Source organism: Rhizoctonia solani, chromosome 2 (assembly GCF_016906535.1).
Source record: "Rhizoctonia solani chromosome 2, complete sequence".
In the NCBI taxonomy this organism is placed as follows: domain Eukaryota; kingdom Fungi; phylum Basidiomycota; class Agaricomycetes; order Cantharellales; family Ceratobasidiaceae; genus Rhizoctonia; species Rhizoctonia solani.
In genome coordinates, this window is record NC_057371.1 from 556491 (window position 1) to 578179 (window position 21689).

Here is a 21689-nt window from a genome sequence, read left to right on the forward strand (position 1 = left end):
TTAAGCAATGTCTCCAGAGCTAAAAGCCATATCAAAATCTTGTTCCACTAATAAAGGTTGTATGCATGACTTACAATATACCGCGGCCATTTGTTCCGACATAAACGCGACCATAGACACGGGGATCGCCACTGATAGGCTGTAAATAGACCAGCGTCAGCTTTCTGTAAAAGATCGCACAAAGTAAACCTTACGTTGGAAGACACCGCTCCGAAGCCATGCGCAGCGTCGTTAATCTAGAGAATGGGATAAATAACCCTCGTTCAAGGAGGACTTTGAAGACATACCTGAACCCAAGTGTTGCCCTCGTCATCCGAGCGGAAATAGCCAGTGACACCATCAATGGTGGCGACAGCGAATACAGTTGCTGCGCCTCCGGTCGTCTTGGGTGCGCCGAGACCAATTGCCCAGGCCTGAGTTACGCCCTTTGCTGCAGTGAAGCTGGCACCATAGTTGGTCGAATGGAACAATCCCTTGTCGGTGGAAACCCAAACATCACCCGCTTTATTGGTGTTGCTAGCAATCTTTACCGGGCTCGAGGAAGACCCGAGGCTGGCAGACGTCGCAGAGAATGAAGAGCCAAAGCTGGTAGAGACGTAGAACTTGTTGCCGTCGGCGGCGTAGAATACCGTGCCATTGACCTTGTCGGATGCGATAGCACTGTTGGAGGAAAGTCCAGAGACGGAGGTAAAGGCTCCCGAGTTGCGGGAAACGGTAACGCCATTGGAGTTTCGCCAGAGAATGGTCTCTCCGGTAGCGGAGACTGCGATCTTGCCACCCGCCAAGCCACCTGGAGTGGGTGCGTAGGGAGCCCATGTCGCTCCCGCGTCGGTAGAGAGAGCGATTTGTTTGATTGAAGCGTCAGAACCATCGTTTCCGATACGAACGATTGTCGCAGGCTTAATGTAGCTATTAGTAAGAGCCACGCTATTAACCTTTAAACTCACCTTCTTTCCCGCATAGTCCATATCTGGTGTAGTCACATAGTGAGGGTTGGTATATGCGGCACGAGGAGAAGTCTTGAAGTTTGAGTGTACGAATCCACCAATATCTCCCACTCCGGAAAGGAGGTTTGCCCCTGACGTAGGTGAGATCAGCGCTAAAACAGCAGTTTCTTCAACACCATCTGCCAAAGATTTCAGTGTGATATTGCGAGCGCTGGTGTCCCATTTGGTCAAGTCATGCCCTCCATAGATAGTTGCGCCAGTGCCTATGATAATTTTACTTGAGTATTACTCCAAATAACATTATTGTAGATAGCTTACCGTAAAGCCAGTGGTTAGAATCGAAAGGATTGATCGAAAGACCCTCGATCATCCAGCCAGCCTGTAAATCGCTGGTCAGTGTAAGAGTATAATTAAGTCATGAACTACTGACATGCTTGGTGTCGGTGTTGCCTGGAGGGTTGAGCCAGGGCGCGAGCGATGTATCCCAGCCAAAGTACCGGTTCTATTAAGAAACAGAACCAGGTAAGTAACAGTCTACCGCGAGACAGACTTAAACATACCACTCCACCAGAGCTGTTGTATTCCCAGAGTTTGCTCCAGGTCGCACCAGAGTCTCTCGAACGGAAGATTTGAGCATCCGGGTACCACGAGTTGAGGGCCGCAACCATCAACGTTCCAGGTTTTTGCAAGTCAACAGTGAGACCGCCGAAGCCAAAGTAGAGGTCGCTGCCAGTAGCAGGAGTAATATCGGTCCACTTGGAGTTTGCGATAGAATATTTCCATACAGCCCCCTTAGCCCCATCGTAAGGACCGCTTCCATCACTGTAGGAGACGTAGAGGACTTTCTCGCTGGGAGAGAAAACTCCTTTGTGAGGTAGGTATGTGGTGGGTTGTCCAGACACGGCAGTCCCTGGTTTACATGTCAATTGAGGTAGAGAGAGAGAGGGATATTATAGCTTACAGGTCGAACCGGCATCGTTGGAGACAAAGACGGAGTTTGAGCCAGAGTTGGCCACACCAACGAAGATTCGGGACGTTGCGCCTCCAACTTTGCTAGCGGTTGAGTCAAATGTTACCCAAGCAATCCCCATCTTGTCACTGTTGTATCCACTACTATCGGAAGGATCAACAATAAAGCTTCCTATTATGAAAGTGTTGGTAAATGGCGGACTCATGTGGTATCACGATTGCATACCTGTGTTGGTAAAGGACGACACTTTGGTAAAGGTTACACCGTAATCGGTAGACTTCCATAAGCCATTTCCACTGCGAGCTCCGAAGTAAAGAATCGCATTGTTATTGGGATCAATGGCTAGGCGCTGAAATTCATCGTTATCAGCCCCAACGCCTAGAGAAGCTTGAAGGTCAGGAACTTACCTCCCCCATGCCTCTTCCGGGCATATTTCCTCCCACCTTGAACGGAAGTTTGGTGACGGACCACGTCTTACCGTAGTCCGAGGAGCGCAAGATTTGCCCGTTGTTTGGGTCCCAGCTGTTGGTATACATGCCAGCAGCAACATACACTCGCTTGGGTTCAACAGGATCGGTGGCTAAAAATAGAGCGTGCTTAATTGCTGTATGCCTCTGAGTTCTGGAAACTCACCTAGAGCGTCAGCGCCCCAGTAGTTCCATCGCTGGTTGTCCGCAAAGTCGGTGAGTGGGGTCCACGAGTCATCCGAATTGAGCTTGTAGATTCCACCAATGTCGGTGCGCGCATAAGCAAGCCCTTTTTCTTTCGTATTAAAGACGATACCTTGCGCACCGCAAAATCAACCCATTAATTGACTCTCAGTACCGAGTTACGTTGAAGTATCATACCAGGGACAAATCCTCCGCCTCCGCCAATCTTAACGCTGTCCCACTTGTAGTTTTGTGCAGACGGAGCTGCCTGTGCTAGGCCGAGAGATATAAAGAATGGAACGAGAGTAGATAGCTTATGCATGGTGCAAAAGAATGAGAGTCGGAATTCACTTGGTTCAAGAAATCACCATACCTGTATTATATAGGCCTCAACCTACTGTTTCCAATACCCCAACCTCCTACCGCCGTTGCTCTCTGTGATAGTTGATATCGGAAACACTTCGACGTGGCAGTAACGAGAGTCCGGCAGTGGTTGCTACAGGCTGGAAGCAACTATGCGGATGTCATTTCGGATTAATACTGGGGAATATGGTCATATGTCTCCCGGAAAGGCTGACACAATTGGTCGAACAGCAGATGCTCGTGGTTTCCCGACGAATTTCATCCGCAATTACTTCTTCGGTATGTCGTTAGAGACCGCTAAATCTCCCATACCGAGTGACAGTCTCAATTGGCTTAATTCCTCCGGAGTGCGATCGACATGGGTCAAGTAAACATATGCACGTTTGTCGTGGTTATTCATCCAAACCAACAAGACCACAATGAACCATTTAAGTGCTTATCAATCAGAGCCTATTTCCAGCAATGACGCAATGGCATGCCACGTGGGTGTAATGGATTACCCCATCAGGGTTTTATCCAGCCGACAATTTGTTTGCGGTGCATACGTGAATACGGGAGATCACGAATTTATTTCGAGTCATATATTATACATTCGTTAATGTTCCTTGTACATTGCACATTATATAAATCATATCTTCTGATTTTTTCAAGGTCCTTTGGGGGAGAAGTCTTTTGGTCAGCTGAGACCTTTACCAACCAGCCCAAGGCACATCGGGCCCATCCCAAACAAGCTTGTTGGACGAGTTGGCAGGTCGCTCGGGCCAAGCGTTCGTTAGTCCCTCCCACACCTTGACATTGGAATATTTGACGCTGCTGGACCCAGAAGTGTAGTATCCCAAACCATTTGAATCATCGCGCCATGGATAAATACGGGTGGTCATTGCAAAGACGTCGTTCGCATAGATCTACCCTAACAATCAGCATCATTGTTATTCAGTATATAAGCTCGAAACTGACCTCGACAATAGAGTTATCCACAAACACCTTCAAATCGAGCGTCTCGAGCTTGGTTCCATTGCCCTTGCCCGACGGGACGTTCCACAAGCGAAGCTTACCGGCCTCGGGCCCAAGATTGAACCCTGTCACCAAGCTCGACTTGCTACGGTCCACACGGATAGTCTCGGCTGCGAAATCGTAGTAAACGTGGGTCTGCTCGGAGCCGTCGGGGGATCGGAAGATCGTGAACCCAGCCTGAGCATCAGACAAACTGTTGAAGGCAAGTGTGGCAGAAAGTACATAGAACCTCGACTTGGGCTGCTTGGAAAGCGCTTTCCATGCTCCGTTGTTCGAACCCGACCCAGAGTAGGTCCAGCTCTTCTCGGACCATTTGGTCTTTGATTCGTTCATCAATGCGTTAACCTCTTCGGCAGGGCGACTTCCAAGAGTTTCGAGATCATACGAAGAACCGGAACGAGAGACGATGCCCCATGAGCCACGCTCTTCGGCGCGAGGGTCACGAACCGTCCATTTCTTGACAAACATGTCACGCGGGAGGGTAAAGGCGCCGTTCCAGCCCTTGGCGAGAAGGCCGTAGTTGTTATCATCCTCATAAGTCCAACCAAACAGAATTTGACGAGTGGGTCTAGAAGGAGGGTTAGCATGCGTTATATGCTTATTAAATCATAACTCACTGGTTCTTGTAGTCCTTGCTCCCCTTTTTACGAGGAATCGGGAAACTCATGAACGCGTACGTCTCACCCCAGTCGACAACACCCGCATACTCGGGCACCATCTGCGCCGCATCCGAGTAGTTGCCTCTAACCCATAGAGGCCAGTGGTTCGCCCAGCCATCGGGACGACCTCCTTCGGTGCCCATGCAGATAAAATCGCGCCCACCGGCGCCCGGTTGGTCACCTTCTGTACCAAGACGAACGACAGTAGAAACCTCGAAGTTCCAGCCCCAGTTACCACTGATCAAGGTATACATTAGAACGACCACGATTGGAATTCGCTCTCGACTTACCTCCATTCAGACCAGCTATAGTTCCCCGCATGCTGGAAGATCTGACCAAGGTAAACCCACTTGGTGAAATCTTCTGAAGCTTGACGATACAGCAACAAATGTGGCCCCACCCCCTTTTCGCCTCCAGATACCGTTGCAAACCAAGGGTCTTTGATGGTTACGTTCGTATCTGCAATATTGGTGTTCGTTACATTGGCCGTGGTGCCGTTGAATGTAGTGGGAGGGACAGGTACACCGGGATTCGAAGCAGTGAGACGTTCGATAGTAGTGGATTGGAATAACCACTATGAAAGAGTTAGTAAAGCACAAGGCATAATGATTTGATGTTCGTACAGGATCACGCCACGCAGTAATGTTCATGCCCTCGGGCGGACCTCCCATGACCGGGTTCGTCTCGAGCTTCTTCCAGGTAACACCGCCATCTTCAGTCCAGGCTAGGTTTTGAGTTTCAGTGCCAGGTGTGTAAGGGATAGTCCATCCAGTTGGAAGATACTTGACACCGGTATAGATCACGGTAGGAAATCCCTTGTAGCCCTTGGGGACTAGACATTGTTTAGAATAATACAGCGCACTATTATGGGTTTAACTTACTAACTGTGCCATCGAACACTCCCAATCTATCATTTGGCTGGCTAGGATACTGAAATTCGTTCGGCCGGTCAATTTCATTAGTATAAAACGTGGACAAAAGTTCGCACCAGTGTAAGCCGATCATCCTTCCATGAAGGGACGTCTTTCCAATGGATTAAGTCATCACTTGCAGCCGAGGCCTGTGATATATTTCCCCACTGCAAATCGAAAAAATAGCCGATTAGTTTCATAAGAGTCCAGTGTGCGCATGCGTACATACCTGGACATGGTGCGGATGGGCCTGGTACGATGCCTTGAACTTGCCCCCACCTTGTCCGTCAGCCTTGTACCACAACGTCATAGGATCGTTCATCCATGAGTTGGGGGCGATAAAGTGAGCTTTAGGCCTCCAATGAGTGAACAAAGAGTTGTTTCCCAGAGTGGTCAAGTTTGGCGGAGCACTTGAAAAGTCGATCGCATTCGCACGCGGAATAATTTCAGGCCAGGAGGACGCCCAGGCGCTGGAACATGTTGCCGAAGCTACAGCAGAGAGCAAGGCACGGCGGTTGCGGGGTTGAGAGCGGGGAGCCATGGGGGGCATGAAGGAAGTCGAATGGGGCCGGCAAGAGACGCTATATACCCCAGCAACTGGACCTGCAGGCACAATTGGCATCCATTATTGGAGTACCTATTTCAGTTCTCCAAGTGAAATTGAATGCCAAGGTTCTGGCATGGAAAACCTAAGAGGAAAATAGCCAAGTTTTCAACGTCATCTGTGGGTCATGCGGAAGGGGGTCGGATGTGGGGTGCGCCTATAGTTGGTATGTATGAATTACACTTGTCGATTGGCCTGAAGGTGGAAAACACAGGCCTATCGGATCGATCGTACGATCAAACAAAATAGGCCAAATGTCTTCGGGAACAAGGTCAATCGAGTACCTGAGTCCGGTTCGAACTTCCGACTAACCTTCCAATAGAAGTACGGTAAAAGCCAAGTATATTTTCGAGTGTTCGATGGAAATGATATTTGCTGCTGATCGTCGCTCGATTTGAACAACCAATTCAACTGCAAGGAACTGTGATTGAAAAGACCACCGGTGAGCTCTTGCCGACGCCCAGATGGTTCGCCTGGCTATTACTTGACCCAACCCCTGAAATGTATAAGCCGGCTTAGTCATGACCATCCATCGAATGGCAGCTCGCTACAATTTAGGGTTCTGGAAACATACAAGTTCGCACGCTCTAGTTGAAGACTGACGTTGGCTATATTATTTAAAGCTGTGTAATGTAGCTAGTGTCGGCCTCGAGTCCGGAGTGTGAGAACTTGTACGTTTTTACACATTTGTAGAAGACTAGCAGAGGCTTAAGTTATCCCAAGAAGAAGCATCACGCGCATTTCCGCTGACCAGTGGGTCTCGTTAGAAAACATGATGACAAGATTTGAATAGAGATATTGTACAAGTGAGAAATAATCAAACCGAGGTGCATGAAGTAAACTGAAACATCTTGGCCATAGGTTCAGGAAGTTACCAGCTTAGCTGAATTCTTCAGAATGAGGAGTTCACTCCAGATTCCTCCGGGACTCCTCAGATATTCATAGCTACAAAGAAAACTTACGCCGTTTTATATGGGGTGATTTGAAATTGTTGTTCGTTAGCGGATCACTAATACTCCAGAAAATCTCGGAGCAAAGAACAAATCTTATTGAGAAACCAGCAACCAAAATGTAGAAATGTCATGTAAGTATTAGAATAATCTAGTATATTCATATAATCGAGTCACTTTGAATACAAGAGTACGAACCAATAAGATATATGCGCATCAATATGCAGCAAGTACGCGGCACCCTCATCAAGTGACTCGACTGGTTTTCTCCGGGGTGTATAAGGTGGCTTGATGAGCCTCTTATCCATCCATCGTTCTCTCTTACTCTTACTCTCGCTCTCTCTTGTATTTAGTTAGTTAGTTAATATACGTATATTCTATCTACGTATTTCTACACAAAACGATCATAAGACCCAGGTCTGGGTGCAATTGCTACTAATAACAGTCACTGAGTTCTCGCATATGCTCAATTATGATGTCGCACTCGGCACGTTATGACAGGACTGAAATGAGTTGAGAACTGTTAACAACCTCCAACCGGGAAAAGCTGGCCCTAGCGCGCTCGTGCAAGAGAGAAAACCCATCGCTTGAAGTTGTAAAGACGGCTAGTCTACGGAGGCGAGGTAGCTGATCCAACAACTGGAACAATTCTTCCTATGAAATAAAATGTGTTAGTTAACAAGAATATCTGAATCTGATGTAGAAAGAACTAACCACTCTCTTCGAGTTCAAGTATAAGTCGCATATAACAAGTTCTTCCAGCATAGGCATATGATGAGCCAATTTACAGAGTGCTCTAACATTAATTACACTCGTGAGATCGCTCTTGTCAATCGTTCCGAATACCCCTAAGGCTCTCAAACGTGGTAGCACTGGCACATGTGCAGTCGAATTACCAGTTTTCGGAAATAACTTGGACACAGTATCAAGGTCCTCGTACTTTGGATAAGTAAGCTCCAATATCTCCAGTTGTTTCGAAAGGCTGGATTTGAGTAGGGGTTGGGTCATGAATAGCGGGCCCCCAAAGTAACGAACCGATGGCATCAGCTCTTCTATGAAATTTGGGGTAAAAGTCGATGGCAATCTATCTGCGTCTTCCCACCGGCTGCCGTTATATTTGCGTGGACTCACGACCAGCTTTTCTAGTCGTACTTGGTTCCGAATAAGTTTATATAAAGGTGAATCATGAGGCCATAAACGACTCGAGTTGATCAAGAGTGTGCCCAAATTGGGAAAACGGTCTGAACGCAGTGCTAGAAACAGAGCCCCGCTTTCCCAATTGTCTTCTTCTAGTATCTCGCCGTTTTCATGCAGTGACAGAGACAGTAATTCGACGTTACGCGCGTTGCGAATAATCTCGACAAGTCCATATAGAGGTGATAGCAAGTCATCGTTCCGGACAATCGATATCGTCTTGCGCGCTACGGACAAATTAGGAATGTAGAGTGGCATCAAAGAGTTGCACTTACTGGCACGTCTAGGACTACCACGACTGGTACTACTAGTACCTGTCCACTGATACATACACAAATCAATCTCAAGCTCCCGTAAGCTAGTTAGCGCCACAACCTATAATAGACTAGCGGTCAGTATGCGTACCCGGAATCAGACCCGGCCAGATGATACCTTGGTTCGGTTTCTCTGTTCACATAGTAGCAATAACGATTTCATATGAGTAATGTAAAAAAAGGCAGTCGAAGACTTGAGAAACATACCAAAATGATGTCGGACTTTGCAAGGGTTAAACTAAGCGAACCAAGTTTTGGTATCTTCTGCAAAAGCTCCAACAGATAGTCCGACCTGACATAACTAGAGAATTTCGAGATGTCCCAGTGAAGGTGCTCCAAGTTTTGCAGCCTCAGTACAGCGCAACTGAACTCTTCGAACTGATCTGAGGTCATCCGGCAATCAACGTGCAATTGTCGTACGCAGCGCCTGAAATCAAGTCGATTCGGTTTACCCACCGCTCCAGCCTCTTCATGCATATGACAGAAAGTCTGGATAAAGTTATCCATAACTGGAGTTTCCGGTACATGCATCCTCAGCCGAATCGAAGAATAAAGATTGATCTCCCTGAAAAGCAGCGGGAGCACCAAAGTTCTCCATTTCTTGGAGGCCAGGGAGCATGCTTTCTTGGACTCTAGAGGGACGAGGGCTAGGATCATACAGATTACCTCGTGAGGAAGTTCGATGCGTCTCATGATGAGATGATGTTGAAGGTGTTGTGAGCCAGGTACGGCTTTTTTTATCTGCGGCTCTGCGACCCTTGGTTCAATCTAACGGGACTGTTACGATTAACCGAATTGTGTTTTCAGCCCATCTCGAAGGATAAGACATGAAAGGAAGGATATGTCTCCTTTTCTACAGAAGAGACGATAGCATTCAGTATCACTAAGCCAATACCCACATACAAAGAACACAAAAAAGATCTTGACTCATAGCACCAGCCTACTCACAAAAAGGCAAAGAGTTTAGAGGCTCTATGCTCATAGATGAGACAAAGGATTGCCCCAGATGCGGCTCTACCTGAACTGTGAGGACCAGGCTTTCCGGAGGGCAAGCCTCGCATATGCCATTGGTTTCGATCCTGACATGCGAAGAGACATAGGGCAGGTCGGAGCGTGACTAAGGCTTTATCCCAGTTTATCCCTCAGAAAGCCTTATGAAAGCCCACTATCGCGCAAAGAACGAGGCTGAAATTCTGTGATCTCTATCACCTTGTCCGCATACATAATCCCAGTTCCTTACCATATAACACCTTGTTCTCATCCAATCAAACCACACAGAAAACCATACAGTACAACATCAATTATGACACGAACTGTACAGTACTGCACAAAAAAAGAAACAAAAAACAAGGATACCTATACGAAAAAATAATCCTGTCAAGACTCCTCTATGTCTCCCACTCTTCAAGTCCATACGACGTTTTTTCAAACTCTCCCGCGCCTGACTCGGTCCAACATCTAGGCGTCTCCAAAGTACCAAACAGTGCCCATCACAATCGCACCCGCAAGCGCGCATACAAGCAGAAAGAACCCGGCAACGGCAGCGATAAGAGCCCAGGGCAGACCCTCTTGTTCGATGGTCGCCTTTTCGGGAAGTCCGAGTTCGCGTCGACGCTTGGCTTCGGCCTCGGCCTTGAGTCGGGACTCGCGCAGCTGGTCGCGCTTGATGATTCGCATCCGGGCGTCGGTGGTGGACATTTCGACCGAGGTGGAGCCCGGTTGCGATTGGGACTGGGAGATTGTGATGAATGAAGGGTAGTGGTGTTCAGCCCATGCTTCGATCTGGGTGATAGGCGTTAGTTGGAGTTGTGAGGAAAAGAGATGGAAAACGTACACGTCCACAGGCAATTCCAATTCTGAGGAAGTTAGGGTCAGCAGGAGAGGTCTTGGCGTGTATGCCTCGTGCAAAATCTCGGAACATGTATGCCACGTCTCGAGGATTTGTACTCTTCATAATCAACTATCGAACACCAATGAGTACCTTGATCACGATAAATGTATGCGAAGAGCGCACCTGCACAGCCTGTCCTTTTCTGATCTTGACGTTCTTCCTGAACACGTCCGGGTTCATGAAGCAGACTTCCAAAGTAGCAAGAGCCATGACAGCCGGAATCGCACAAAAGTTGAACACCGATTGGTTTTTGAGTAGCGCGAGGTAGTCCAGCGCGTCGGTCGCGTGACGGAGCGCGTCAAGGGTCATGGAGGAGAGTGCAAACATGGCTCTGTCCGCCGGGGTATTATCTCCCGACGGGATGACTGGGCCGACAGGACCCACTGCACGAACGAGGTCTTCAGGCGTGGAAAAGCCGTGCCATCCTCCCTTGGGGGGTCGGCTCTTCTCGGAGCCTTGGTACACCCCCCAGAACTCGCGTGGCCAAAAGTATCGTCCCTGATCGACGTCCTCTCTCAAGTCGCGCAGGATGTTGGTCTTTTGGAGCAGCAGCCCCATCGAGTTGGAAAGCGTGAGTTGCTCGCCCAACCATGTGACTTCTTTTCCGCTGGCTGCAAAGAGGCGTGAGAGCCCTTCTCCCACAAGACCGGCAACATAGTGACAGTACAGATCGTACTCGGCAACATTTTCAAGGTAAGGAGATGGTTTGGGAAGGCCGGAGTGAGGGTCATAGGACTGGACTAGCTCGGTGCGATGCGCATAGTCGGCCATGCCAATCTGCATTTTTTGACAAATGTCGGTGATGATTTCGCGGTACCTGGATGCGAATGATTAACAAGGTTTAAACGAAATAGATGTGTAAACTTACTCTGGCTTCAAGAGAGCCATTTCAGCAATGACATGGTCGAATTCAATCAGCAGCTGGCGGTCCTTCTCATCGGGGCCGGATTCTTTGAAAGTCCATCCGGGAGTGGAGAGCTTCTGGTGGAACGACCTCAACAAAACTTGCTTTTTCTCATCGGGAATAGTCATGTCGTCCTCGATAGTGTCGAGCCCACGAAGCACGAGATAGAACATACACACCTACTCGCCAGCCAATCAAAAATCAACGCGGAAAAAACAAAGGGAAAAAAGACACGAACCATGCGAGCCATATCGCCCTCGAGCTCCTTGATGACGGCAGCAAAACTACGGCTGGTCATGTCGAGAAACTCCCAGCACTTGCGCATGCTTTCCCTATCCCATCCACTAGTCTCGTGCTCGCGCTGGGCAGTAATATCCCGCTTTGCTTCGTGCCATATTTTATACTGGATTAAACTGCGGAATTCATTTGGGTGTGTGCAGAGCAGGTACAGATAGGCCGCAAATCCCATCGTAAAGTCGTAAAAACGTCAGAAATTAAAGAGGGAGGAAAGGGAGTGAAAAAGTACAAATGGTCACGTCCGCCAATAAACTAATTCGAATCGTATCATGACACGACATGGCGCTCCACGTGGCTTTAGCGCCCGGCTCTTAGCTCTGGCAAACCTTAATTTTGGGGGATCATCTTTCAATGCAGACCACAAGACTCCATATCTCGGGTTTGACTCCCTCTATCTCCGCCTCGGACCTGAAACAGAGATTTACTACATTTGGAGAAGTCAAGGATGTTGACGGTGTTGGGAAATTGGATGGCGTTGGTGAGCTCGGATTGATTGATTGCGTTCTTTGTATTTATTCACCTAATTTCCAGGGAGGCCGAGAAAGTTTGCATATTTGACACTCGAGACGACACAACCCAAACTAGCGAGATGTAATCAATCCTATTTTGAGCTTCAAGTCCTAGACTAACTCACGCATCTCCAGGTATGAATCTCCTCAGTGGTTCAACATGGAAAGGGGCCAAATTACGCATAGGAGAAGCAAAACCAGACTACAAATCTCGGTAAGTTCCTGCCTATACCCCATTCTCGATACTAAACCTCCCCCCTAGACATGAATTAGAAGTAAATCCTCCTCCACCTGCTCCTCGTCCCAAACTATCCGAAGAAGCTCGCAGGCGTGCTCGTCTCAAATTTCGTCTACGGGCGCGAAGGTTGCTGCGAGGGACACAGGGAAAGCAGTTGAGAGACATGTCTCTCGTCACTTTGACCACTGTTTCGAAGCACAAGGTTCGCTCGATTCTCTCATGCTCACACTTGACTCTAACAGGATACAATTATAGGGGTGGCGCCGGACCCCTCTAAATCATCTTGTTCGTCCTATGCGTATGCGTCCCCTACGCCCTCTTCCCTCCCTACGACCCAGACAATCAAGTTCGAAAACAAAATTGAAAGAAAAGCTGAACAAACGAAAGTTTAAATTGACCAGAGCGAGGTTAACGGTTATTGATCCTGCGCGGTATGGGGCCGTGCATTTAAAGGATGGGGACGGACTTTTGGGTGCAGAAGTAGTGGCTGTAGGGAGGACGAAGAAGAGAAAAAGGTGCCGGAAGTAACCGTTCGACAGGAACTCCCGGTCGAACAAGAGTCTGAAGAATCGACACGTTCTCCGACTCCGGTACCGGCACCGGTACCAGCGCCATCTCAACCAAACCCCACACCAGCCTCGCCTCGACCAGATCCCAGTCCTGCATTGGCCCAGTCACAGGCGGTATCCAAACAACCCGCCCTCGAGCTTCAGAGGCAGAAGATCTTCTTTCTCTTACGCGTGAAAAATCCTCAGCTCTGGCACTCCTTGGTGGAATGTTTGGCGAAGGAGAGTGGGAAGGGAGGGAGAGTGTTAGCGGTGACGAAATGGAAGTTGTCGACGGAGAGGAAAATGAGGAAGTGGGATACGATGTGGTCCCTCGGGCTGTGGATCATGCGATTGAGAACACGGAGACAAGACACGATGACGAGGATGAAGAAGAGGGAGAAGAGCCGCAGGAAAGCGATGAGGAAATGGAACAGGAAGAACTCATAGACGAGGACGAAGAGCAAGGAGAGCAAGAAGAGCAAGAAGAGCAAGAATCACCTATAAAACATTCATCTCTGAAAGACATGTTCAAACCACAAGAAGAAACAACCGGGTTTTCACTAGGACTCGATATCGAACTGGACCCCGACGCAGAATCATTCCTTCCTTCCTCGGTTTCAGCACCTCCTCCTCCTGAACCGGTTCTAGCACTTGCACCGATTCAAGTAGAGAAACATGCGCATACTATCCAGTTTACTCCCGATCCCAAGGCATCATTCTTTTTTCCGGGTGGAAAAAACGATATTTTACGGGTGATAGTGGAAAAAGGATGGGAATGGCCTCATCCTGGCACTTCGTGAGTCTTTAAGTGCTGATGAGTTATTGCCTAGTGCACTGATTAGGACTCCAGAGAGCAAATCCGGGCCAAGTGGGATAAGAATAAAGCCGAACTGACAAGGGAGTACACGAAGCGCCATAGGGAAGCTGTAAAGCGGCGCCGAAGAGCTGGGGGAACTAAAGGGGACGATTCGTAGGGCGCTAATAGGCATTACCTCCTGTAGCCATAATTGTGCCTAAATGTGTTTAACCATGTTTATTAAGCGACTAGAGGTATCTTAATTTAAGACCCCACCCAGGCATAGGGATGCTGTTATCGTTCAGGCTCGATGAAACGGGCCTTTTTGTGCCATACATGCTTACAGCCCTTATAGTAACACCGTTCCAGTGGGATAATACTACTAGGTCTCACCCGGTACCAACACGATCGCTTATTCGGTCTATAGTAGGCTTGTATGTAGTACAACAGACTGTCGTGCGTGACTAAAAATAGTTTTGTTCGTTATTGACAATTGTTGTGATCAAATATGCCGCAGGGACATGGTGACACTCGCGCCGGTTGCCGCAACTCCTTGACAATAAATCATTATATATGACATATTTAAATACATTGGTACTATTATTATTAGTGGGTATATCCGATCAACTCTGGGGTACCGGAAACGAGGTGTAAGCGTATGTTCTTGTGTTGCTCTGTTCAAATCACTCACCTCGAGCAACGAGATCTCGCTACTACCATCCGCAAAAACCAAAGGGGCCCGTACTTATTGAGAACTTGCAAGTCATGTTTTCGCAGCATCTTTCATCCCTCACACACCGCTTTAGAGATTTTCTTTAGCCTTTTACAAGGTATGAACACTGAAATGGGTCCTACCATTCCTTCAGGCTGGCATTTTTGCCTCGCCCCGATCCTGAGTGAAATAGCGCTCTCGTCGATAGATGTGGGGGCAGATAGAGTCAAAGAGGCGAACATTGGAGCGAGTAGGATATAGAACTTCATGATGGGTCGTGACAATGTAAGAAATAAGTTATAAAGTGCTCGTGAGTGTAAAAGACAGAAGGCGTGGGTTCCATGCTACCTGCTTTTTATACGTTTGGCTCTTACGAACTATTAGGACTCGTGCAAAGTAAAATTTGCCTTCCTGGACGTGGAATGACTGGTGACCCTATGATCTGCGCCATAGTTACGTCAAAGAACCCGGCAAGCCGACAACGCGGTGCTACGATTCTGCCTCAGTGGTCCTTTTTGTGTTAAAATTGTAGGGTACTGACACCAATATATCAGCTAAAGTAATTCGTTTTGCTGTCGTTGCTTGAATGCAGATTGAAATGAGTGCATCCCATCGATATCCGCCTGTTTAATTCGATGCACCCGTCAACTAAGAAAGTAAGGAATCAATTGGTTCATGTTGTACTTTATAGCTCCGTTTGAACCGCCTATATAGTGACTCAAGCTGAAGTTACCGGCCTCCTATATAGTATTGAACTCAGAAAGAGTGGTACCAGCAGCGGGCTTCTCCCATTGAACATACAAGCTGGCGAATAAAAGAAGAGGACACGAATAAAAAATTTTAAAAAAAGCATTTACAGCTTAAGAAACACTCACTTAAGCTCAGTAGGGTAAAACAAAGCAATGTACTAACTGACTCTATTGAAAGCAATCGAACAGCAGCTCTGTAAGTCTCCAGCCGATAGAATGCACAGATCAAACTACCCATGCAATTGAAACAGAGCAAGCAACTTCTTTCAAAAGGCACAAATCCTTGTTCTCTATACAACTATGCTCTCATCGCTCAACGATATCGATTCATATTCAGCCCCGTCGATACTGTTCTGGTAGGTATCTACATTCGCATCCTGCTACATCTATGGCCGTCATCGCGAAACCTGTTGATACGCAGTGCTAACTGGCCACTGGCAAACATTCCAATTTTAATTGCTTTGACATGTGTATGTGAAAATTCAGATATCCTTCGTGAGTGGCTTGCATGTATTGCTCGGACCTTGGACATACAGTATCTGTAAGTCACAAGGGGAGCAAACACTCGTCTGCGTCGTGTCGAGATACTAAAATTTGACACGTTCCTTAATAATTTCTCTTTTCAGTGCAGTTTATTCCAAAATAGGCAGCTCGTTCGGGTTTGATCTAGTGCAATCCCGCAAGGTCAGTACATTCTTGTCATTTCTTTTGGTATGATCCATTCTGAAAAGCGAGATAATTTTTCTGTATGCTATCCCTTCATAAAGGTCTTGCTTTGATCACAGGAGACTAACTACTGCACACCTGTCGCTTTTTACCATTATATTGCAGCTTTCTGTGCCCTGTTATATGTACATTACTCGCCATGTGCCGCGGTACAAACGCATACAACCATCTAGCCCAAATCTAGCTTCCGAATTTGTCAATAAGTAGCCCTGATCAGCACATATTTGCAGTATATATAGGGATGCACATGAATGCAGAATGTAGAATGTAGAAGACATTTATATGTGTTTATGAATTGTTGACTCGGGGGGCCGCACAAAACACTGATTGCCTCGAATACCGGTTGGGTACACGGTAACAGGTGGTGATCCTAGGCCTGGAGTCCGACGTAATTGGTACGTTAAAGAACTCAGAATATTGACAGCGATGATCAAGTCCTGTCTGAGTCAAGCTATCGTGGAGTGTCCATCACCAGCCACTTGTTCCGCTGCCATCGCATGAATGCATGAGGTGCATGAAATTTAGCTTGCCGCTTTGCCTTGAGCGCGTGCACATCTGCCGTGCAACCAAGTAGGGACGTAACTGTCGGGTTTGCATCCTAGAATCTTATGGCATACTCATAGTTACGTTTAAGAGGTCAGCCTGACGCGGGCGCCGTTTGGGCTGATTATACCATTCAAGTTCGTTACACTCTCGGGCGATCGAACTACCTGGATAGTCAAGTCAAATTGCTTTCATTGAGCTTCATAGTCTATCGCCTAGACAGGCAAAGCAATTTTGATACCACCAGCCCACCACCTTTGGGATAGTATTCCCCAAAGCAAGACTCAGTCTATGCGTTTGCGAAATGGTTCCAACGACCTGATCCAGACCGAGTTCTTGCCATAGTACAGAAGAGCTCATGATGCGGTATACGGGATTGATGAATGTGTCATTAACTTGTAAAGGGAGGAAAAAACTGAGTACAATGATATTAATACAACAATATTGGCCGGATCATGACACGTCAGTTCATGGCTTTATATTCTCTTCCAGATACCACTTGAACGCTTCGCACCACGCTGCTTTGCCCCCGGACTCGATTACATCCTACACATAGAATACGTTTGCCTCTGATCAGCGTTCCCGATTGGTGTGACTTTAGAGGAAACTAGGCTTACCCCATGGCATGGAATAATGCGGTCAAAATCCCATCCAGCAACCGTTTTGCGTCGCGGGCCATGGCGCTGCAGAACCGAGGTGAGTGGCACAAATCGTCAGACACTCATTCGAAGTGTCTCTTACTTTTTGTCCCGTCCGGCACTCCATAGAAACGTCTTGTGAGATCGCATCATGGGTCCCAAGTTGCCAAAGAATGGGAACTTGCCAGACGACTTTGACTTTGAGTACTGCGGCAAACTGAGTGAGTAGAACTACTTGTGAGTTGCCATAGTATCCACGTACCTGTTCTTTGGCTGGAAGGTTGAACAACAAGTCGGCCTGGATCAAGGTTTTGCTGGGTGCATGTAAAAACGCCACATCCTGGTTCTGGAATCCAGAAAAGTAGCACGCTTGAATCTGAGAACGTAAATGTTACACCGCAAACCATGGTCTTCGATAAAATCTTACCTCTGGCTCATATCCGTATTGCGTTCCTGGAGGATCCCGCCCATAGACTGAATGATTGTCAGTAAATTCACAATTTATACCCAAGTCAACTTGTGCCTACCTCCATCGAATTCAAACTCTCCTTTTTTCTTCTCAACAAGCGGAGCAACGCCAATCATTTTTGCTTCGGGATATGCTTTCTTATACTGCCCTAGGAAGAGATGGTGCACTGCATCTGCGCCGCATATGTACCTGTTCAAAAAGGTCAAAATCAGCAGAAAGGCCTCGGACAGATCGACGTACTTGACTGTTCCTAGTTCGTTCAGTTTCGCCTTGGTCTCGTCGTTGAGAGGAGTGCTAGCCAAGAGCCACACGTCTCCCGATTGCAAGCGAACAGCAGTTGAGCGTCCCCCAACCGGAAAGATCCCAAACCGCGCGAAAGGTTTGGAAAATGTCCATACGTTTTGGATCACCTGATGTCAATTAGAGATAGGTGTCAATTGAAGACAGCTGTTCATCTACTTACTTCGCGAATCACAAGGTCTGACATCTCAACAGAGGATGGATGTTGTAGAGATGATGGTAACCAAGAGGAGGCGGATCCGAAGGTAAGTGGAGTATAAATGTGGAACGATGTACCTCGGGTTACAAGTGCCGCGAGTTACAAAGCTCTGACGATCGTTGACCTGGATGATCACGCAACGTCATCTTAGAAAATCACATGCAAGGGCCTGACGTCGCGTGAAAGCTATGCTATGGCTGTGTCCCAATGCTAACATACCAACACACCTAGCGCCAGACAATTCATCAGAATAAATCATCGGTAAAATTGCAATAATGAAAGATCGCTAATGGCTACTACTGGCATAAATCAAGTAAACTAAAGTACAGCCAACACTCAAGAAGTTCCATAATTGCTACCGGCGCCGATCTATAGTCGCTTTCACTCGATCGTTATTTCTCTAGAGCATGGACGGAGAGCTTGGGTGCCGCTTGACGAGATAGATAATCCTAAGAAGACTTTTAGCAAAGGCTAATACAAAAGTTGAGGGATACACTTACACGGATCCATTGTTCTCGCTGCTCAGGTACATGGTCAAATATGGTGTACCTTTTGTCGCGCTATTCAGGCAAAGGTCAAACCGGGCTTCAAGTATTCAAATGTGGGACTCGCCTTTAGAACTTTCTCCATCTCCGATACATCCACGTTCTTAGCCAAGGCTTTCATATCCACCTTTCCGCCTCCACCTTCTCCTTCCTCATTTTCTTCGTCGTCCCCATCGATAGGCACGCCGCCGTTGATACCCTCTCCGCCCATCTTGGCCAACCGACCCCAGAACTCCACAAATGAGTTTTCTCCGAGTAACGCATCAAAGGCGACACGGGCCTCTGCCACCTTGTTGCGCTGCCAGCGAGCGTACTCGTCTGCCAACCCTTTGTTTAACCGGCCCTGGCTCTTCGAGGTATCGTCGTCGTCCAGCATCTCTTGGTCGTCGCCAGGCCCCTCCTTTTCGAGGTCACCCGTAACAAAGCCTAGCTTCACCGCAGGCAGAGATCCTCGGACCGATTTGGGAAGTGCCTCAGCTGGCATATTCAGACTCGTCATATGTGCCTCAAATAGAGCATGCAACTGGGATATGTAGCGAGCTCGGAGATGCTCGATATGAGCCGCAAACTTGGCGCGCTGAGCGCCGATCGGTAAAACCTGCGATGCATGCTGGAACCTAGGATCCGATTCTAATGTCGATAATGATGAATTCCAGGTTGCCTACAATCCCCGAATCAGTCTACATAATAGTCCCAGCACCCAATAAACGCACCAGTGGGTCCCTGATCGCGTCCGTAAGAACAGTGCCGAGTTCGAGCTCGGCCTCTTCTCGTCCAAGTTTCCCTCGAGACTGATTGATATCCCGCTCAACGTTACTCTGAACGGCCCGGACTTGAGCCTCGCGTTCTTTGAGAGCGCGTTCCCGTCGCGCGGCTTTACTTTCCCTCTCTTTTTCGCCTTTGCTTTCAGGTTTGGCTTCGGCCGGCTCACTCTTGGAAGATTCGTGCTTCGCGCTAGATTTGAACTTGTTGAATAGTTCTTCCCGCCGGCTGGCTGATCCGACAGCGTCGTATCTGGGATCTTGGGCGATGCCACGTTTGACCTGTACCACATTATTAGTATATGATCACCCATCTATTGACGATACGTACGTACATCCTTCCATTCGGAGTCCCTTGTGACGCCTTCGACAGTCTTCAAAAGCTCGATGAAGTCATCCTCGGCCTTCTTGGCTTCCTTGCGTTTGGCTGTACATACGATGAATAGACATTACGCGGGGCGATCGACAGTAACCCACTTTCACCAAGCTCAACCAACCACGAACGAAATTTCTTCTCCCGTTCCTTGTCGTCTCGGCCGTACCCATAGAACCTCCTATCTTTCTTCCACTTTCGGCGGAACTCATCCCATTGAGTACGTGTAGATTTAACCTCGCTACGGAGCAATGATTCATATGCGGCCTCTGGTGTCGTCGTTGCTTCCTTCGTTTTATTTTTTCGCAAGTTGCGGGCTTGATCCTGGAACCCACGATATAAGTTATCCAACTGAACTACTGACTGGATACCAACATACTTTGCACCAATCGTCAAAGACCGCCTTGCGGTCATTGGGAGGCAACAATACATATCGCGCGTCATTGACGAGTTGAGGTAAAGCCAAGTCGTAAGGGAGTAAAGGATTAGGAGATACATCATTGAGCAAAGTCTACGTCGAGTGTTAATATGTCTCGGCTCAAAATCGATCATTTACGCACCATAAACAATGCCTTGGCCTCTTCGGGATTAAGTTTAACTTGATCAGGAACCTTGAAGACAGGTGGAACAACCGGCCCCGCGTCCTCAGCCGGGGCTTTGTTGGCAGAAGTCGACTCTTCTCCTTCGTTTGCCATCTCCTCCGCAACTTGCCTCTGCCATGCCTCATCATCATCCTCTTCATCCTCCACGCGAGCCTTCTTGGCAGCATTCTCTTCAGACTCCTCCGCCTTTCGTTTTGCTCCAGCCGCTTCTGCCTCTCTCCGTACTCGCTCTACCTCCAGCTTTTCTTGTTCCTCCTTTTTACGTTGCTCCTGCTCTATCTTCTCCCGCAACTCCCTCTCACGCTCTGCCTCTTTCTTGGCTTCTTCCTCCCGCTCCAACTCTGCTACCGCATCTGCAATTTCGTCGGGAACTGTCCATACACTCTCTTTCCGTTCGGTGTGTGTATAAAATACGTTTCCTAGATTCGTCACAACGCGCAGCCATGGTGTGTCAGGAATAGGCGTTTTCTTCGCAGGCTTCTCCTTTTTGGATTTTTTGGATTTCTTTTCCGACGCGGTTTCCGGGGTTGCATTGCTATCCGTTGTGGTGTTAGCAACACCTGCTGGAGCTGTAGCTGTAGGAAACGAGGGAGGGGGGCCTGGGGCAGATCCTCCCATATGAATTGGAGGAAGTGGCCGAGTGTATGTCGATTGTTTGGTGGCGGCATGATAAAAATAGGTGTGCCCAGTAGGAGCTTTCGAACAAAAGATATTCTAGCATTATTTTATCGAATAAATGCTCAAAACTCAATGGACTCACCTTTATGTTCGGTCCACCCTGGAGGGAGAGGGGGAGGGACAAACATGGTGCCAGGTGGGGGAGGTGGAACAGATGCCATGTTACAGATCTATACGGATGCGTGGGTGCCCGATGCTATGGCTGGGGTCCAAATGTCGAAATGGATACGAGTACAAAGCTTATTCACAAGACAGTGACCTGATCGTGTAACGGCGTGGTGCAACATTGGCCCGATTTTCAATTGCGCCGATCAATCGTCGACACGTGATCACCAGGCACTGGGCTCGAGCATTGAGAGCATTAACCTAGAACATGGCTTACTATCATACGATATCTCTAGACCTATCATACATAGGTTTCGCTTGAACTAATCAGAATTGTTTCATGCGACAGAAAGAATAGGCACTTGGCACTTGGCACTTGGCAGTTGGCCGATGTGTAACTTTCATCCGTACATTTCCAAATAGAAATGGCCTACGTTTGAAAACCTTTAATCTATGATCATCCCTTTTGTGTACGTACACTGTACGGTTTTGATAAGTAAATCACTATCAAAGAATGCCCAATTCTTATG

The 21689-nt window shown here is 47.9% G+C and overlaps 7 protein-coding genes across 7 annotated transcripts; 1 reads left to right on the forward strand and 6 right to left on the reverse strand.

Moving 5' to 3' along the window:
* On the reverse strand, nt 1–2889 carry RhiXN_04775 (vacuolar protein sorting-associated protein; the record flags this gene model as incomplete). Its single annotated transcript, XM_043324591.1, has 13 exons — nt 1–19; nt 75–139; nt 195–236; nt 288–899; nt 948–1210; nt 1266–1326; nt 1378–1449; nt 1508–1857; nt 1909–2088; nt 2143–2266; nt 2325–2497; nt 2551–2700; nt 2766–2889. 13 exons carry the CDS (start codon nt 2887–2889, stop codon nt 1–3), a joined length of 2235 nt encoding a protein of 744 aa, XP_043177010.1.
* Nucleotides 2890–3619: 730 nt separating this feature from the next.
* RhiXN_04776 (glycoside hydrolase family 32 protein) lies at nt 3620–6064 on the reverse strand (the record flags this gene model as incomplete). Its single annotated transcript, XM_043324592.1, has 8 exons — nt 3620–3835; nt 3888–4512; nt 4562–4840; nt 4894–5177; nt 5227–5435; nt 5485–5533; nt 5592–5681; nt 5744–6064. The coding sequence occupies 8 exons, from the start codon at nt 6062–6064 to the stop codon at nt 3620–3622; spliced, it is 2073 nt and encodes a 690-aa protein (XP_043177011.1).
* Nucleotides 6065–7560: 1496 nt separating this feature from the next.
* On the reverse strand, nt 7561–9269 carry RhiXN_04777 (F-box-like protein; the record flags this gene model as incomplete). The annotated part of the gene is made up of 5 exons (XM_043324593.1): nt 7561–7722; nt 7783–8489; nt 8538–8637; nt 8695–8709; nt 8784–9269. The coding sequence occupies 5 exons, from the start codon at nt 9267–9269 to the stop codon at nt 7561–7563; spliced, it is 1470 nt and encodes a 489-aa protein (XP_043177012.1).
* A 765-nt stretch (nt 9270–10034) lies between these two features.
* Nucleotides 10035–11840, reverse strand: RhiXN_04778 (Squalene/phytoene synthase; the record flags this gene model as incomplete). Its single annotated transcript, XM_043324594.1, has 5 exons — nt 10035–10358; nt 10411–10536; nt 10591–11284; nt 11336–11550; nt 11610–11840. 5 exons carry the CDS (start codon nt 11838–11840, stop codon nt 10035–10037), a joined length of 1590 nt encoding a protein of 529 aa, XP_043177013.1.
* A 179-nt stretch (nt 11841–12019) lies between these two features.
* RhiXN_04779 (RNA recognition motif protein) lies at nt 12020–13937 on the forward strand (the record flags this gene model as incomplete). Its single annotated transcript, XM_043324595.1, has 8 exons — nt 12020–12146; nt 12200–12259; nt 12313–12391; nt 12440–12617; nt 12671–12846; nt 12909–13017; nt 13074–13759; nt 13814–13937. The coding sequence occupies 8 exons, from the start codon at nt 12020–12022 to the stop codon at nt 13935–13937; spliced, it is 1539 nt and encodes a 512-aa protein (XP_043177014.1).
* Nucleotides 13938–17102: 3165 nt separating this feature from the next.
* Nucleotides 17103–18083, reverse strand: RhiXN_04780 (uncharacterized protein; the record flags this gene model as incomplete). Its single annotated transcript, XM_043324596.1, has 7 exons — nt 17103–17172; nt 17231–17334; nt 17390–17503; nt 17555–17601; nt 17655–17785; nt 17837–18006; nt 18060–18083. The coding sequence occupies 7 exons, from the start codon at nt 18081–18083 to the stop codon at nt 17103–17105; spliced, it is 660 nt and encodes a 219-aa protein (XP_043177015.1).
* A 576-nt stretch (nt 18084–18659) lies between these two features.
* On the reverse strand, nt 18660–21215 carry RhiXN_04781 (transcription elongation regulator 1; the record flags this gene model as incomplete). Its single annotated transcript, XM_043324597.1, has 7 exons — nt 18660–19301; nt 19354–19683; nt 19737–19828; nt 19879–20098; nt 20154–20285; nt 20335–21071; nt 21137–21215. 7 exons carry the CDS (start codon nt 21213–21215, stop codon nt 18660–18662), a joined length of 2232 nt encoding a protein of 743 aa, XP_043177016.1.
* Between the last annotated feature and the right edge of the window lie 474 nt (nt 21216–21689).